Source organism: Musca autumnalis, unplaced genomic scaffold (genome assembly GCF_047663935.1).
Source record: "Musca autumnalis isolate F117 unplaced genomic scaffold, ASM4766393v1 scaffold_2, whole genome shotgun sequence".
NCBI classification, from domain to species: Eukaryota; Metazoa; Arthropoda; class Insecta; order Diptera; family Muscidae; genus Musca; species Musca autumnalis.
In genome coordinates, this window is record NW_027411755.1 from 61,136,830 (window position 1) to 61,155,983 (window position 19,154).

At 34.4% G+C, this 19,154-nt stretch overlaps 1 protein-coding gene across 1 annotated transcript; it reads left to right on the plus strand.

Moving 5' to 3' along the window:
* Window positions 1-4,703: 4,703 nt before the first annotated feature.
* On the plus strand, window positions 4,704-14,137 carry LOC141392797 (alpha-tocopherol transfer protein). Its single transcript, XM_073965762.1, has 5 exons — window positions 4,704-4,910; window positions 12,819-13,064; window positions 13,127-13,256; window positions 13,326-13,500; window positions 13,886-14,137. The coding sequence occupies exons 1-5, from the start codon at window positions 4,838-4,840 to the stop codon at window positions 14,069-14,071; spliced, it is 810 nt and encodes a 269-aa protein (XP_073821863.1). The 5' UTR covers window positions 4,704-4,837; the 3' UTR covers window positions 14,072-14,137.
* The last annotated feature ends 5,017 nt before the right edge of the window (window positions 14,138-19,154 follow it).

The window sequence follows — 19,154 nt, forward strand, 5'->3', positions numbered from 1 at the left end:
AATAATAGGAAATAGTTGTTGTTTGTTCGGAACTCTCCTACCTCTGGCCACCGTGTTTCTGCTAGGCCCAAAATATCTATATTGTATTGTGAACATTCCTTACACACCTGATATAGTTTTAATGTTTCCAAAAGCGTCCTTACATTCCATGTACCAATTCTTGTCCTTGATTTCATGCCAAAAGTCGTCATCTGATTTATCAATTGATGTCTATTTCTTGTTGTGGTTTCATTAATCATAGTAGTTTAAGATGAGCAGCAGATTAGGCTACCGCATCCGATTCTGTTGCCAGGGCTCCTGGCTAGAGCATACAGACATGCTATGTATGCAGTGACTTACTACAGTGTTAGCGGGTACTCGAGAAGTGATTAGAATAAAAAATGTGATTTTTTGCGTGAAATTTAACTGAAATAGAAGAATAACTCCGATCTAATTTTCCTACATTTTCTTCAACTAAATAACAAAATAAATTTGAAAAAATATTTTCTCTTACAAAAAGAAGTATCTTTGTGCATTCTGGTACCGTATCACACCAAGCTTAAATAATAATATGATAATTCTTTCACAAACATCCTAGAAGGTACAAGGGAGACTTCTCTCATATCAATGAGTGAGTGTACCCTGATTCATATTCGCTCAATGATATGGGACCCACAGCTTATTACCGAGTCCGAACGGCGTGTCCTAAGACACCACTTGTAGAGAAGTTTTACATGGCTGAAATACTCAGGAAATGTCGCAAACCTTACTGAAGGATATTTTGCCACCGTTAAAAATTTGATTTTGCCTGGCTGGGTAATCATTTTGAAAAAAGGTTGCAAAGCGACCTATGCTGCAATGTATGTATAAAAATCCAATTGGACAATTAAAACGTTAGGGCACCATGTAATTTGCAATAATGCAAAAACTGGGAATGGGCAAATGTGGTTCTCTACAGAAAACCCATTATATATTAAACAGTAGGCCCGTTATATAGCAGGCACGCAGATCAGTAGATCTATTTATGTAGTATACTTTGCCGGCATATGTCCTGCCGTAAATAAAATATAGACAATTTTTTTTTTTGTATTTTTCATACAAAAGTAATGGTCCATTATACCCGCTAAATATTATCAGTTCATCATTCAAAATTGTAAGCATCTACTTCGACCTAAAGTCTTACCTCGTGCAAAATTTCGTGATTATTGAGCTATAATTGCGACCTCTAGCGTGTTTATGATTACACTACAAATAAATAACAGGGTCTATTAGGCTGTAACTCTGTTATCTTATCATGTACACCAATACAATTGACATCAATAGAAAGGTCAAATGTTACTCTTCCAAGTATAGCTTACTTGCCCGGAATGTCTCTTCCATGAATAAAGATAAAAGCTGTATATTAAAATGTTTCACAATTTTCACACAAAAGTTGTGGTCCATATAACCATCTAAATATTATCTGATCGCCATCACAGATTGCATGCTTCATCTTTGTCATATTCTCTTACCTTATTGAAAATTTCGAGGCAATCGGACTATTATTGCGACCTACAGAGCACCTACAAAATCGGATAAAAATTATGTTTTTGGTCCATTTCACCCGCTAAATATTTCACGATCATCACCAATTAAAATAGCGATCTATTCTGATGTGAAACCGACCTGCATACCAATTTTCGTGACGATCGGTCCAAATTGCGGCCTGGAATTTGATTACAATTTATAATGGACAGATGGACACACGGACGGACGGACACACATCTCAAAATCGCTTTATCTCGTCGAGATATGAAGATTGGTATACCACATTGGGGGTCTCCGACGAGTATTTCGCGGTGTTACGTGAATTTTTACCAAAACAAACTTATAATACCCTTTCCACATAGTGGTGTAGGGTACAAATATGTACGTAATCTAAACATCGCGAAGATTCAAATGAAACCAAAAATATACAAATCTATTTAGCGGTTTGCATATTATAGCAAAAAAACAAAATATATTGAGGGAATTTATACAATTTTTGTAAGAGAAAATATTTTTTCAAATTTATTTTGTTATTTAGTTGAAGAAAATATTTTCTCTTACAAAAATTGTATAAATTCCCTCAATATATTTTGTTTTTTTGCTATAATATGCAAACCGCTAAATAGATTTGTATATTTTTGGTTTCATTTGAATCTTCGCGATGTTTAGATTACGTACATATTTGTAAAATATGTAGCAGTTTTTTTGAATTCTTTCTTAATATCCGCGAAAATTTACAACTTTTTTACTAAAGCTATGGGACTTCAGTAAACATATAATATGTAGGAATCCATAAATTAACACTGTTTCTCAATATAATGAATAGCGTTTTTATAAGATTTTTTCTTATAATCAGAACTTAAACCGACACAACTTTTGCGCACAATAACCAAAATTAGTATCTCGAACAGATTTGAGAATGGGAATTTTTTCTGAATCCATGTACCAAAAATCTTTCATGTAGCTTCAAAAAAAATTATTTTTTTGTTTTTTTTTTACTTTTCCTCATATAAGTTTTATGAAAACCAAAGGAGTATTTTTATACCCTACACCACTATGTGGAAAGGGTATTATAAGTTTGTTTTGGTAAAAATTCACGTAACACCGCGAAATACTCGTCGGAGACCCCCAATGTGGTATACCAATCTTCATATCTCGACGAGATAAAGCGATTTTGAGATGTGTGTCCGTCCGTCCGTCCGTGTGTCCATCTGTCCATTATAAATTGTAATCAAATTCCAGGCCGCAATTATGGACCGATCGTCACGAAAATTGGTATGCAGGTCGGTTTCACATCAGAATAGATCGCTATTTTAATTGGTGATGATCGTGAAATATTTAGCGGGTGAAATGGACCAAAAACATAATTTTTATCCGATTTTGTAGGTGCTCTGTAGGTCGCAATAATAGTCCGATTGCCTCGAAATTTTCAATAAGGTAAGAGAATATGACAAAGATGAAGCATGCTATCTGTGATGGCGATCAGATAATATTTAGATGGTTATATGGACCACAACTTTTGTGTGAAAATTGTGAAACATTTTAATATACAGCTTTTATCTTTATTCATGGAAGAGACATTCCGGGCAAGTAAGCTATACTTGGAAGAGTAACATTTGACCTTTCTATTGATGTCAATTGTGTTGGTGTACATGATAAGATAAAGGGGTTACAGCCTAATAGACCCTGTTATTTATTTGTGGTGTAATCATAAACACGCTAGAGGTCGCAATTATAGCTCAATAATCACGAAATTTTGCACGAGGTAAGACTTTAGGTCGAAGTAGATGCTTACAATTTTAAATGATGAACTGATAATATTTAGCGGGTATAATGGACCATTACTTTTGTATGAAAAATACAAAAAAAAAATTTGTCTATATTTTATTTCCGGCAGGACATATGCCGGCAAAGTATACTACATAAATAGATCTACTGATCTGCGTGCCTGCTATATAACGGGCCTACTGCTTAATATATAATGGGTTTTCTGTAGAGAACCACATTTGCCCATTCCCAGTTTTTGCATTATTGCAAATTACATGGTGCCCTAACGTTTTAATTGTCCAATTGGATTTTTATACATACATTGCAGCATAGGTCGCTTTGCAACCTTTTTTCAAAATGATTACCCAGCCAGGCAAAATCAAATTTTTAACGGTGGCAAAATATCCTTCAGTAAGGTTTGCGACATTTCCTGAGTATTTCAGCGATGTAAAACTTCTCTACAAGTGGTGTCTAGCTGTGGGTCCCATATCATTGAGCGAATATGAATCAGGGTACACTCACTCATTGATATGAGAGAAGTCTCCCTTGTACCTTGTAGGATGTTTGTGAAAGAATTATCATATTATTATTTAAGCTTGGTGTGATACGGCACCAGAATGCACAAAGATACTTCTTACAATAAGTTTATTTGTTCCATAAAGAAATTTTGATATGTGGAAAGCTAATTCCCAGGAGTAAAGGTGTAGGGTATCACATGGTCGGCTCCGTCCGACAATAGCCTTTTGTTATTTGTTTATTTTAAAAAATTAAATTCTTTGAAATTCTTTTTTTAGTTTTTTTTTTTTTTTATTTTATAGTTTATTTATTGGAATTTGAGAATTTTTAATATAAAGAGCTATAAAAACACAAAAAACATCCCCGTATGTTGATGAAAAATAGTAAACAACTCAAAAGTTTAACTTTAACTTTGAATTCCTCTGCTAGTAGTTGCAATTTCACCGTGTTTTATTCACAGGTATCGAACAAGAATAATGGAAATATTTCTATCCTTTCAGAAGTTACCGAATTTTGACCAGGAAAACCCTATTCTGAACCACTCTGCTTCGTTTTTTATTGCTCATGGTTGAGGTTTTATATAGTTTATGGATTATTGTGGACTCCCATTAGGTCAGCCTAATGAACTATTTTATTGTGGATCAGATATAGAAAAATTTTGTTTTCGACTAATGTTTTGTATTGCTTATTGGACATTTCAAAATATATCAAATCTATTATTTGCATTTTCTGAGTCATAATCATTGGCAATGCAATAACCAAATGGTTCTACACGTTTTTACATTGACCAAGGCTTCCCGCTTTTAATTAAACCATTAATATTCTATTGTCAACTCTTGCGCCAACCAAAATCAATTGAATATGACAAATGATAAGAACACTTGATGCATGTGTTCTGTGAATTTCCACCATTCACTCAAAATTCTAACGTTAAGAGCATTGGAACAGCGCTAAAACGCGGAATTTGCTAAGCGATTTCTAGCATTACGTTAGCTAAAGAAAAATAAAAAGTGCTAACATAAATATATTGGTTACAAGTGTCTTCAAAATGTTGAATTCGGTTATAACATTTACACCGCAACAGCTTGAAAAAATCAACGATTTAAGAAATTTAGTGGAAGGTGAGTGGAAGTGGAACGAACAAAGACCTATATCATTGCATATGTTATAGGCATAGATGTGTCTGTCGGAAATTATGACGTATATTACATACGTCAGAAACGTCGTAAACCTTGCCGAAAAACAAGGTTTTTGACAGCATAAACAATAGAATTTTATAACCTAAAAATCGTTGTTTTTCATAATAACAAACGTCATTTTATTATTTCTTTTGAGATCCCGTTTTTGTAAAAAAGAAACAAACCTAAAAAGAGTTCATTCCAAAAATATACATTTTACGTACATTTTTTATATTATATGGGCATTATATGTTTATTATTTCACCAGCAACTGTAGTGTTCAGAATGCTACAATACATTCTAAGTGCTAAGTACAGTCGGACCCCGATTATCCGTGATGGTCGGGACCGGAGGCATTTCGGATAATCGATTTTCCCGGATAATGGAGGCAATGCTTTTATGCAGTTTTGTAACATATCTTGAAGTAAAAATGGCATAGTATCGCACAATAATATGAAAATTTGCAATTTTTTAAGTTTATAAGATACTTAATACCATCATCATCAGATTCATATGAATTGACTTTGTCCCGTGGTTTATGTGATACCATAAGTACACAAATTATGTAATACGGGAGAATTTCTAGTTTTTGTTTGTTTACCTTTTGTTTGCTTAATCAAATTAATTGGAAAGTGTTTTTTTAATACCGGGTAATGAAGTTTCTTTTCTATCACGGATAATGGAGGTTCCCGGATAATAGATTCACGGATAATCGAGGTTCAACTGTACTTCAATTCAATTTTTGTTCAATCATTTCAGTTATTTCAAAGAATAAAATATTAATAAAAATGTGTTTAAATGTCCAAAAAAGGTACGTAGGCTCTTCAATAACAAAGACAGGCTTTAGGAATTAGTATTAATTGGAAAATATGGTGGTAACATAAATTTTTTATGTTTATGACGTTTACTACATTTTGTACTTTATGAACGGGTATATAACGTGAAGTTCGGCCGGGCCGAACATGTTATACCCTCCACCACAAGTTGTATTGAAGTAAAATGGAATAATTAGTTTCCTTTCGTGTATGAAGAAGACTTAATACTAAATTTCAGCAATTTCGGTAAAATAATGTGAGGCACCATTCTATGGGGGCTATTTCAAAACGTCGATCTATACCGACAAATTTCTGACGGAAAGTTTTTAGGCTCAAAGAAGACTAAATACCAAATTTCCTATATTTCGGTAAGAGAATGTGGCTAAAACTTAAAAAATACCGAAAATCAAGAAGTACGCTTCTATGGGGATGTAGGAAGACGTGGACCTATACTGATAATATTCTTCTGGATTATTTTATAACTCTTGAAAGACGAAATAACGAATTTCAGCCATTTCGGTTGGATATTGACGTCACAATCTTCATTTATATCACACTGAAGACTAAATACCAAATTTCAGCCATTTTGGTGGAATATTGAAGACACAGCCTTCAAAATACGAAAAATCGGGAGGTACCTTTCCATGGGGGCTATATGAAGGCGTGGACCAATACCGACAACTTTAAAGGGGAAGTTTGATTACCCCCAACCAATTCTAAATACCAAATTTCAGCCATTTCGGTGGAATATTGAGGCCACAATGTTCAAAATACCGAAAATCGGGAGGTACCGTTCTATGGGGCCTATATGAAGGCATGGACCGATAACGACAAAGTTCTGGGGGAAGTTTTATACCACCAACGTAGACTAAGTACCAAATTTCAGCCATTACGGTGTGATAAAGAAGCTAAAATCTTTAAAATACCGAAAATCGGGAGGTACCGTTCTATGGGGGCTATATGAAGGAGTGGACCGATACCGACAAAATTCTGGGGAAAAGTTTTATATCTAAAGAAGACTACGTACCAAATTTCAGCCATTTTGGTAGGATAATGAAGCTAAAACCTTCAAAATACCGTAAATCGGGAGGTACTGTTCTATGGGGGCTATATGAAGGTGTGGACCGATACCGACCAATTTTGGGGAAGTTGGAAAAAATCATCAAAACAACTTCAAAGTGTCCTAAATTAGGATTGTTGGCCGTTTAAGCAGATTATTGTGCTATTTAGACCCCTTACCAGAGTGTGAATATAAAAATATCGTTATATGTATATTGTAATACCATTTCTTTATTATTAACCTATTAAAAAATATAAAATTTGTTAAATTGTCAAATATTTTTTGTAGAATTCAATATTTTCTTTGTCTTAATTTGTTGCATTAGTCTGGTTTTAACTCAAAGGGAAAACATCGATGTCGGATTTTTTATGCGGCACTCCTCTAAAGTTGTTAGTTTAGTTAGATTTTAAGATTGTTAAAGTTTGAGCACCATTGGATATGTTAACACATCCCACTGGGGCCTCGTAATTATGAAAATCTTGATTTGTTGGCTATTTGACGACTTCAGCGACCCATATCTATGAAACGGTTAAAGTTATTTGCCGGTGTTATGCATTAAATTAAATGCCATTCTATTCTTAATATTTTTTGCCGAACAACAAAATACGTAAGTATTACTGAATTCGAGATAATGAAGCCAATGTCCCGAAAACGCCTTAGGGTGAAAATGGAGTCTATTGTGAAAAAACCCTTTTTACAGTGTTTTATTTAACTTTGGTGTCTGTTTAGTTCTAACCTAGTAACTTATTTTCCATACAGTTGCAGTTGATCAATCGAACTAAAACTTTGCACACTTTTCAGACTTGGATGACAATACATGAATATGAAACCAAAACCAATATGGATCCATTTTTTCTTAGAGCCCCCATATAGCGGTACCACCCGATTTAAAGTATTTTAAGGATAAATCACCTGTGGTATCTTCATAAAAAAGTCACATTAACTCCGACTCGAGCTCACCACATATTATAACCAAGTAGTCGGCTGTACCCAGATAGGCTCCATTTTCGCCCTAAGGCGTACGTAGTCACGTTAATCGGGACACTGGCTTTCTATGTCGAATTCAGTAATACTTAGCATTTTGTTTTTGAAAATAAAATTAAAAGAATGGCCTTTAAGTTAATGCATAATGTGGGCAGATATGGGTCGCCGAGAGATACGAGATTATCATACCTTCGAGGCCCCAGTAGCACGTGTTAACTTATTCCAATGGTGCTCAATTGGCAATCTTTATCTTAAATCTATTTAAAATCTAATCTAAGTAAACAGTTTAGGGGGCACCACCCCCAACCTTAAAAAAATCCGTCGTCGATTTCTTCCCTTTGAGTTAAAACCAGTCTAAAGATACAAATTAAGACAAAGAAAATATTGAATTTACATAAAATTATTGATATTTTATCAAATTTTATATTTTTGCATAGTTTAAAAATGAAAATTAGTATTATAATATCATATACCCTACACCACACTGTCGTAAGAGGTATCAATAACATAATAATCTGCTAACAAATCGACGTTAAATGACCAACAGTCTTAATTTAGGACACTTTAAAGTTGTTTTGATGATTTTTTCCAACTTTAATTGTAAATTTTACGACTTTTATGACGATTTTCGCCCAAAAACTGTTTGCATATTTTGCATATTTTTGCATATTCTGCATATTTTGCAAATTTTTTTCATATTCTGCATATTTTGCAAATTTTTTTCATATTTTGCATATTTTTTGGCATATTTTTTGCATATTTTTTGCATATATTTTGCATATTTTTGATATGACCCCAAATATCGAAAACGCCTAGATCCAAAATTTGAGTCCAATCGGATAAGAAATAAAAAACATGCAAAAATCCGATGTCTACTAATTAGGTCTGAAAATTTAGCTAAAACGCCAAAATATTCCAAATCCGGGGAACCGTTTTATGGAAGCTATACCAAACATGGACTTGTGTCCACAATTTTTGGCACATAAGTTTTGTGACCTCCAGGAACCCTAAATGCCATATTATAGCTAATTCAGTCAGAAAATGCTGTTAAAAACGCCGAAATACCTCAAATCGGGGCTACACCAAAACGTGGACCGATATTACCCATATTCGAACTTGACCAGCCAGCAAACAAATAACCCATCTTGCCAAAATTTCAGCGTCCTATCTATATTTTTGTGGTTGATAGAGTGATTACAGCAGACGAACTAATGTACGGACATCTATAAATCGACTCAGAATTTTGCCCTTATCCAGAATATATGAGGAAAAGTCAGAATTTTTTAATATTCCATTTGAAAAAAATTAAATTTGTTTTGACGCTACATGAACGATTTTTGGTACATGCACTGAGAAAAAATTCCCATTCTCAAATCTGTTCGAGATACATACTAATTTTGGATATTGCGCGCAAAAGTTATGGCGGTTTCAATTCTGATTATTAGAAAAAATCTTATAAAAACGCTATTCATTATATCGAGAAACATCTGAAAAATATAAAAAATGTGCGTAATCTAAACATCGCGAAGATTCAAATTATAAAAATCCGTTTAGCGGTTTGCATATTATAGTACGTTTATATATAAGCAGATTTAACAAACCCACTGGTTTTCAAATGTCAATTCCTTTACGTATACGTCAACTAAATCCTAATTAAGAAGGTTAACCCTGCAAAAGGCTATAATATAAACATGGCCTTATAGCAAAAAACAAAATAATATATTGAGAAATTGTATAAAAATTTTGTAAGAGAAAATATTTATTAAAATTTATTTTGTGTGCTAGTTGAAGAAACTGTTGAAAAAATAGGTCGGAGTTATTCTTTTATTTTAGTTAAATTTCACGAAAAATCACATTTTTTATTCTAATCACTTCTCGAACATACGCTAACATCTAGCAGAAGATATGGGTATCTTTCAAATAAATGTTGGGTTCATTTAAATGGGGTATAATCTTGAAATAAAACTGTATCGGCTAATGTTCATTTTGAAATGCATGTACATCGCGAAATCCTCAAAATCACTTGATGCGCATGAGGCTTATTAATACGGCGAATTCTTCTTTTTTAATTTGTACACATTTGCCAGGATTTACTTTGGCCGCTAAGATGTAGCATCGTCTGCAGTTTAGTGTGCAACAAACTGTATAACGCTTATAATTTGCACAACGTGCATACACTTTTTATGCGCATCCGATTTCACTATCATCCATTAAAAAATACATCGATCTAAACATATTTCGATAAAATCCATCAAGAACCGTGGATGTAGCATCACACACTATTTTTGGGATAAATCGGATACAGCTCCCATGCCAGTAAATTTTTTAAACCGCTGTTTTCGAAAAAAACGCGAGTGATGTGTCAGTTTCTTTATTGAAAAGGAAACGATCCACAGAAAACGCGATTAAATCCGCGATATTTTCAAAAATATTTTACGCACATTTTTCGGTTTTTGCAGTTGCTGTTTTCGCCGTTCTAGTGGATGGATTTTAACGATCTTAGATTTATATCAATCAAAAGGATATTGTAAATACTGTACCCAAAAACAAGTAAGAACGGCGTTAAGTTCGGCCGGGCCGAACTTGTTATACCCTCCACCACAAGTTGTATTGAAGTAAAATGGAATAATTAGTTTCCTTTCGTGTATGAAGAAGACTTAATACTAAATTTCAGCAATTTTGGTAAAACAATGTGAGGCACCATTCTATGGGGGCTATTTCAAAATGTCGATCTATACCGACAAATTTCTGATGGAAAGTTTTTAGGCTCAAAGAAGACTAAATACCAAATTTCCTATATTTCGGTAAGAGAATGTGACTAAAACTTAAAAAATACCGAAAGTCAAGAAGTACGCTTCTATGGGAATATAGGAAGATGTGGACCTATACTGATAATACTCTTTTGGAATATTTTATAACTCTTGGAAGACGAAATAACCAATTTCAGCCATTTCGGTTGGATATTGACGTCACAATCTTCAGTATTACAAAAATCGGGAGGTACCGTTCTATGGGGGCTATATGAAGGTGTGGACCTATACCGACAAATTTAAAGGGGAAGTTTGAGCAACCCCAGCAAAGTCTAAATACCAAATTTCAGCCATTTCGGTGGAATATTGAGGCCAAAGCGTTCAAAATACCGAAAATCGGGAGGTACCGTTCTATGGAGGCTATATGAAGGCATGGACCGATACCGACAAAGTTCTGGGGGAAGTTTTATACCACCAATGTATACTAATTACCAAATTTCAGCCATTTCGGTGTGATAATGAAGCTAAAACCTTGAAAATACCGAAAATCGGGAGGTACCGTTCAATGGGGGCTATATAAAGGTGTGGACCGATACCGACAAAATTCTGGGGGAAAGTTTTTTACCCCTAAAGAAGACTACGTACCAAATTTCAGCCATTTTGGTAGGATAATGAAGCTAAAACCTTAAAAATACCGAAAATCGGGAGGTACCGTTCTATGGGGGCTATATAAAGGTGTGCACCGATACCGACAAAATTCTGGGGGAAAGTTTTGTACCCCTAAAGAAGACTACGTACCAAATTTCAGCCATTTTGGTAGGATAATGAAGCTAAAACCTTAAAAATACCGAAAATCGGGAGGTACCGTTCTATGGGGGCTATATAAAGGTGTGGACCGATACCGACAAAATTCTGGGGGAAAGTTTTATACCCCTAAAGAAGACTACGTACCAAATTTCAGCCATTTTGGTAGGATAATAAAGCTAAAACCTTAAAAATACCGAAAATCGGGAGGTACCGTTCTATGGGGGCTATATGAAGGTGTGGACCGATACAGACAAAATTCTGGGGGAAAGTTTTATACCCCTAAAGAAGACTACGTACCAAATTTTAGCCATTTTGGCAGGATAATGAAGCTAAAACCTTAAAAATACCGAAAATCGGGAGGTACCGTTCTATGGGGGCTATATCAAAACGTGGACCGATATATCCCATTTTCAATACCAACCATCCTGCAAGTAATAAAAACTTCTGTACCAAATTTTGACTCTCTATCTTTAAAATTGCGAGCTGTATCTTGATTTCAACAGACAGACAGACGGACGGACGGACTGACGGACGGACGGACAGACGGACATGGTCAAATCGACATAGAATTTTATGCTGATCAATAATATATATACTTTATAGGGTCTCCGACGAATATTTCGATGTGTTACAAACGGAATGACAAATTTAATTATACCCTCCATATGGTGGAGGGTATAAATAGGGTTTTTCGAAAAAATGTCGCACTAAATTTTGGCCTTTGGGAGTGGATTACTATTATGCTGTCTGGGCTACATAGACATTATACATATCAATTTATTAACACTAGATGAAATTGTTCTTCAATCATCGGCATACTATTCCGCCAAAATATCTGTTGTTGGAGGTGTGCGATTTTCAATATGCATAAATGTCGAATGATATTGGGGACAGTACCAACTGGTTGGTTGGCACGATAACTATCGAAAAGAGTGACTGATCTCAAACTTAAATCAAGCTCGAAAATAGACTTTATCGGACAACTCCTTCCGGTACCTCCATCAATACAGTTCAACATTTTCATTTAAGTGAAGTTTGGTTTGAAAATTTTGATCGAGGGTTATCCTTGTGATTCTTAAAAAACACTGGTTGGACCGGTATCGAAAGGAACGACTCCCAAAATTAGATCCAGTTCCAAGATGTCGATCCGTTCCTTCATATACCTTCCCCAAAGTTTCAAAAATTTGTTGCAATTAACCACAATTTCTTTATGTAGGCGGTTTCTTCTGCTTACAGACTACGACTTCTTACGAACTACGAAAACGAACTTTCGAAAACGACTTCTTCTCATAGAACACAAGAGATCGTATGGATCATTCTTCTTCCTAAATATCATCACTTTTTATAAATCAATACTTCTCCTTATAGATCATGTCTTTTTATAGAGCGTTCTGTGCCCTTATTACAAATATTTCCTTTGATTTATCTTTTACAGATTCTCTAAATCTATCTGTGGGTACGGATGACATATTTCTAGCCAAATTTTTGTCATTTAAAAATTGGCATCTTGAAAGAGCCTATGTAGCCATACATAACTATTATGATTTTAAAGCGAAAAATCCTGAATGGATGGCCCACCATCATCCGGCCTATTTTCGTGAGCAGTTTCTCGATGTAGCAGCACGATTTATAATGCCAAAACCGGATAAAGATGGTCGACCAATATTGATAATAAAATTAGGTGAAGAAAATTACATACCTACGTACTAAAAATGGAATTTACTGTACTCTCTATCTTTCCAGTTGACGTCTTTGAAAAATATCCCAACTATTTACTTGATAGTGCTGAAATGGAAGATCTCATATTTGAATCACTGCTACTACTGCCCCAAACACAGGATAATGGTTTAACGGTTATCTTTGATATGACTGGGTAGGGGGGAGGGAAGATGAACCCATTGAGGGAATTGAATTGAGTTTTGAATATTTGTTCTTTTTTCAGATTTAATCGTAACTTCTTACCGTATGTAGCACCACGCATTACCCGCATGATCCATCAAAAGGATAAAGTTCTGCCCTTTAAGCAACGTTATGTCCATTTCATTTTGGGTGGAGCTTTTATTAGTGCCATAACAACTCTGCTGATGCCGCTAATGCATAAGGAGTTCAAGGAGAATGTAAGTAGATAAATAAAATAATGTAGTAGGAGGCTTCCTGTGTCATTGATATGCATCTGAAATCCGCCAATGGAACTGGAGAATAATATTAAGACGATAAAGGAAATAGTCCAGTGGAATTGATATACTCTACGCTCATTAATAAATGTACCTCGTCTGTGCCGCGAACATCGACGTAATATGTCGAGTTCTACATTTACAAACGTCAATTCACAGAATAGAAGACCTTTGGAAGATCAATAATGTAATATTATGCTCCTTATTCTTCACGTCTACATCAAAGACTTCATCTGGTCCATCATATAACGTGTTATCATTATTAAAATGTATAACTGAACCTTCATAATTACCTAAATAGATTCCTTCCTATTCTCCATATTTCCAGACATTCAATCATGATGGTAAAAATTTCGACAAACTTCGCAATATGATTGGCCATGAAAACCTACCAGTGGAATATGGAGGACCCGAAACCAATCAACTGGATGTCAACCTTTTGTGGAATCACATTGAAAAACATTCCAATTATTTGTATAATTTACAACAATATCATAAGAGAACGCGTAATTAAGTAATATTTGGGAAGAAAATATAAATAAAGAATAAAGCTTCATTTAAAAATCCAAATTTTTAAAAATTCTACGTCTCTTGGTAAGTCCATATTTACATTAGGTAATTTTCCTTGCAGCACCGTGCCACCGTGGTGCAATGGTATGCACAACCGCCTTGCACGCAGAAGGTCGTGGGTTCGATTCGCCGGCTAGACAACATCAAATTTTCAACGGTTGCAAAATATCCCTCTGTAAAGGCCCCCACTCATTAGTCAGTCTGACTGCCAGCATTTATGGTAGTATGTGTAAATTTTCGAAAATTTGAGAATGTATGTGTGAGTTTTTCAAGACTGAAGAAAATCAAAATAGTTTTGATATCAAAATGAACCCCCATCAGTCTGGGTGAATTCTATTTATTTTCAAATTGTCAATAAACAATTTTGAAAAACAGAACATAATATTGGTGTAGGAACACAAAAAATGTGGAATTCATTCATTTTTGGAGGAGAAATTCAAGATTTTTAGACTTGACTGATGGTTCGTGCTACACACTTGTCAGTCACACATACAGAAAGGGTTCATCGGACTGACGGCACAGACTGATAAATGAGTGGGGGCCTTAATGTTGGCGACATTTCCTGAGTATTTCAGCCTTGTAAAACTTCTTTAAAAGTGGTGTCGTAGGACACGCCGCTCGGACTCGGCGATAAACATTTCAATGAGCTAATATGAATCGGGGTGCACTCATTGATTTGAGAGAAGTCTCCCTTGTCCCGCCTGTGATGTTTGTGGAACAATTATTATTTGATCTGTTCCAGAACTGCAAGAATCTACTAATTTTTACTATTTTTTCCGATAACATAAGGACAAAATTTATAAATTTGCGTGTTGCCTGTGCGTATAAAAAAACAAAAACAAAATACATGTATTTCAATTTGAAATATTCGCCCTATGCCGAAAACGAAATTAACAAAGACATATAACTGTAAAGATTGGACATAGTGAATAATGCAGTTAATTTTACTATTAAACCATAGAGGGTGTTTGTGTATAACAGACAACTAACATAACACGACGGCAGCAAAAACAAGTATAACATAATTTTGTCACCATATTGGAACATAACATTATGTTAGACCTCCAGCGCCATCTGCCGATGTATAGTAGCAATGTAAATGTCCCACCTTGTTATATTTTAGGTGTGTTCGTTTACTCAACAATTTGTACGAATTTGTACAAGTCCAGTAACTTCTTGTAAACGACTAAGGTCTTTTGCATTGTACTGTAGAGTAAACGAACAACTTCCAGTAACAATTCGTACAAATTTTCAGTAAACGAACACACATTTTATGTCTTTGAAATTAACCCTGCGTTTACAAATGACAGGACAGTTGACTTCATGTATTGATTGTCATAATCCCACAACTTGCCTGTATGACGTAGGCGTCCCGACAACTGCAAAAACAGTTGTAAAATTTTGAATGAAATTTGCATTTGAAAAACGATAAGTTCTAGGACAGAGAAGCCATTACATAGTCGATACGTCCGAAGATTTGCTTTACCACCAATGAAACCAGGTAACGTAACTTGGTGACTATGTGGGTTTGAGTCCTTGGCTTTCCTTTTTCACTTGCAAATAATTTCAGATCATCAAGCTTAACTCTAAACGAGAAAATTAACAAAATTCATCGACATCTTTTTGTTTTCCGTTCACATATTTTGTTTTTGTTCATGTTCTTTTGTTTTCAACACATTTCAATTATTATCTCACTTATTTTTACAAAAATGCCAAAAATTTGTCTTTCTTACTGTCTGTGAAAAAATGGTGGACAGCTGGGAGACAAGCGACAAATGTATGTATGTGTTAGTAAATCAGAGTTGTATTTGAAGGCAAACTGTCTGGTGTAAACGCCTAGTAAGTAGCATTTAATTGGTCTGTTCCAGAACTGAAAGAGTCTACTATTTTTTACTTTTTTCTCCGATAACATAAAGGTAAAAATGTTATATTAGTAAAAAATAGTAGCTTCTTGCAGGTTCTGGAACATAGCAAATATTCTTCGAATACTACATTTTTTGCAGTATTCCATTAAATTTGTAATTTTCAACAAATTCTTTTTGCAAATTCGCGTATGTATACGTAAACAAAGATCAGCTGACTGGCATCTTATATCATTTTAGACCAGTCTAAACAACTAGGATTTGAAAATTGGATTTAGAAATCGAATCGATTTAAAATGACTAGTCTAAACGGGCTATAAGCGACAAATTATTTCCTAGTTTTAAGTGCATTTCTAAAGTCGATGGTCAGACTAGCAAGGTTTCTTGAAACCAATTTCGTTAAATTTTCTTTTCAAGTTTCGTTAGTGTCCACACACGTTAACCTGAAATTTAAGATTTTTGCGTGTCCTCTTTATTTTACCATTCGCGTTTGTTGTGTTTCCGATACCAATAAAAACAAAACAAACATAAATGAACTAAAAAACAACAGAAAATAATTAACATTAATAATTAAATTAATATTAATAGTTAAATTTGCACTATTCCATTAATTAAATTTTATTATTAAATCTTTTTATTGTTGTTTCGTTGTTAACGTTTGCTTGAGAAAATTAAAATGAAAGAAAATGGAAGAAAAAATCTTGCAACGAATGACAAGAACAGGCAACACAACAAACACAGAAAACCATGTACATGGGTTTCACTACTTCATACCCCTCGCCTATAAACTTGACGTCGCCATGTTGAAATCGTGCCAGTCTGACCATCGACAAATAAAACACTGAAACTTAATTTTTTTAATTATATTTTATTTTTAACTTTTTAGTAAATACATTTTTTGAGCACTGAGAACAAAATTATAGTCAATTTAGGCCGAAAATTTAAATAAAAACTTTAAAATGACTGAAATCGTGTAGTACCGTTATATAAAGGCTATACCAAAACCTGGACTTATGTCCATAATTTTTGGTGGGGAAGTTTCGGTACCATTGGGGACTCCAAGTGCCAACTTACAGCCAATTCTGGCTAAAAATTAAGATAAAATCCTTAAAACACTTGAAATCGGGTGGTTCCACTATATGGGGGCTATATCAAAACCTGGACCTATGTCAGCAATTTTTGGTGGACAAGTTTCTGTAACATTGGGGACTCAAAATGCCAAGTTACTGCCAATACGGCCTCAAAATGAAGATAAAATCCTCATTATACTTGAAATCGGATGGTACCGCTATAAGGGGGCTATACCAAAACCTGGACCTACGTTCACAATTTTTGGTGGGGAAATGTCTGTATCATTGGAAATGCCAAATAACAGCTAATTCGGGCAAAAAAGAAGATAACATCCTAAAAATACCTGAAATCGGGTGGTATTGTCATGTATTGTTATCCAAATCTAAAAAGTGTGCAAAGTTTCAGTTCGATTGGTCAACTGCAACTGTGTGGAAAATTAGTTACCAGAGTTGAAATGCAAGTTAAATAAAACACTGTAAAATGGACCAATCTTTGTTTTAATTTCATATTCATGTATTGTCATCCAAATCTGAAAAGTGTGTAAAGTTTAAGTCCGACTGGTCAACTACAACTGTGTTAATATTGAGTTACCAGATTTGAAATGCAATTTAAATAAAACACTGTAAAAATAGTAAAAATGGAATTTTTGATTTCATATTCATTTATTGTCATCCAAATCTGAAAAGTGTGCAAAGTTTTAGCTCGATTGGTCAACTGCAACTGTGTCAAAATGGAGTTACCAGATTTAAAATGCAATTTAAATAAAACACAGTTAAACACTGTAAAATGGGCCAATCTTTGTTTTAATTTCTTATTCATGTATTTGGTCCGTTCCTTTACTTTTGAAAATGGTAAAACCGTCAAAAGTAGTAAAAGTTGTAAACTGTTCCCATATGAATAACATGGTGTCAGAAGTAAAGGAACGCTTTTCGAGTAAAAAGTGGTAAAAATTTAAGATTCTTGCACGTAAAGGAACAGAGCTATTGTCATCCAAATCAACTGCAACTGTGTCAAAATTGAGTTACCAGATTTGAAATGCAATTTAAATAAAACACCGTTAAACACTGTAAAATGGACCAATCTTTGTATTAATTTCATATTCACGTATTGTCATCTAAATCTGAAAAGTGTGCAATGTTTTAGTCCGATTGGTCAACTGCAACTGTGTCAAAATTGAGTTACCAGATTTGAACTAAACGGACCAAAGCAAGTTAAATAAAACACTGTAAAAAGATTTAAATTGTAAACAATTGCTCTGTTCCAGAACCTGCAAGAAGTTACTATTTCTCACTACGATAACATTTTTTCCTTTATGTTATCGAAAAAAATAGTGAAAATTAGTAGATTCTTGTAGTACTGGAACAGACCAAATTATTAGAGATGTTGTGTGTACGCTTTTTTTGTAGGTTTATTTCTAGTTTCCGAAATTTCGGAGTAATGCCCGTAATTTCTACGCGTAGTTATCTATGAGTTCATAGATACCGCCCGTGTAAGAAAAATTTCATAATTTCAATCCATAGGTACGGGTCGAAAACGCCCGTGTTACTTACACCAAGGATTTTACCTGATTGATCGTTGCCAATGTGTTACAAATTGTAAAACACTTATATGTGGCAATGTTTTTACGAAATCATGAATGAAAATCACCAAAGTTACCACATGTTTTCAAAATTTACACGCCTCGGTAAATGACACGTAGAAATTACCAAACACGTAGGTAAAGATAACTAATAGGTAGCTACCTACCCGGTTACCTAGGGCTAGAAATTACGCGCATAAGTAGTAAATTTTAATAGTTCCCTAACATATTACCAAATTTCTCCAGTAATATCAGAAAAACGTTTTTTTATCGACATCTATCGTTAACATTTAGCCACCCATATGCCAAGTTTACACTTGCGCTCCAAAATCCACTGGATTTCACGAAATCCTGAAATACACCCCGGTGTTTACACTTATTTTTTGTTGATTTCAAACATATCACAATGATCAAGGTAGATGCATATGCGCAGCTGATCGAACATGAATTTTCAAAACAAGTTGTTGTAAATTGAATAAATCATCAAAAATATACGACAATATAGAACTTTACAA

Excerpts from the sequence above, each read along its gene's own strand:
- LOC141392797 (XM_073965762.1), top strand. The coding sequence starts at position 4,838 with ATGTTGAATTCGGTTATAACATTTACACCGCAACAGCTTGAAAAAATC. Across the intron at positions 13,065-13,126 it reads AATATTGATAATAAAATTAG|TTGACGTCTTTGAAAAATAT; the intron begins GTGAAGAAAATT and ends CTATCTTTCCAG. Across the intron at positions 13,501-13,885 it reads ATAAGGAGTTCAAGGAGAAT|ACATTCAATCATGATGGTAA; the intron begins GTAAGTAGATAA and ends CCATATTTCCAG.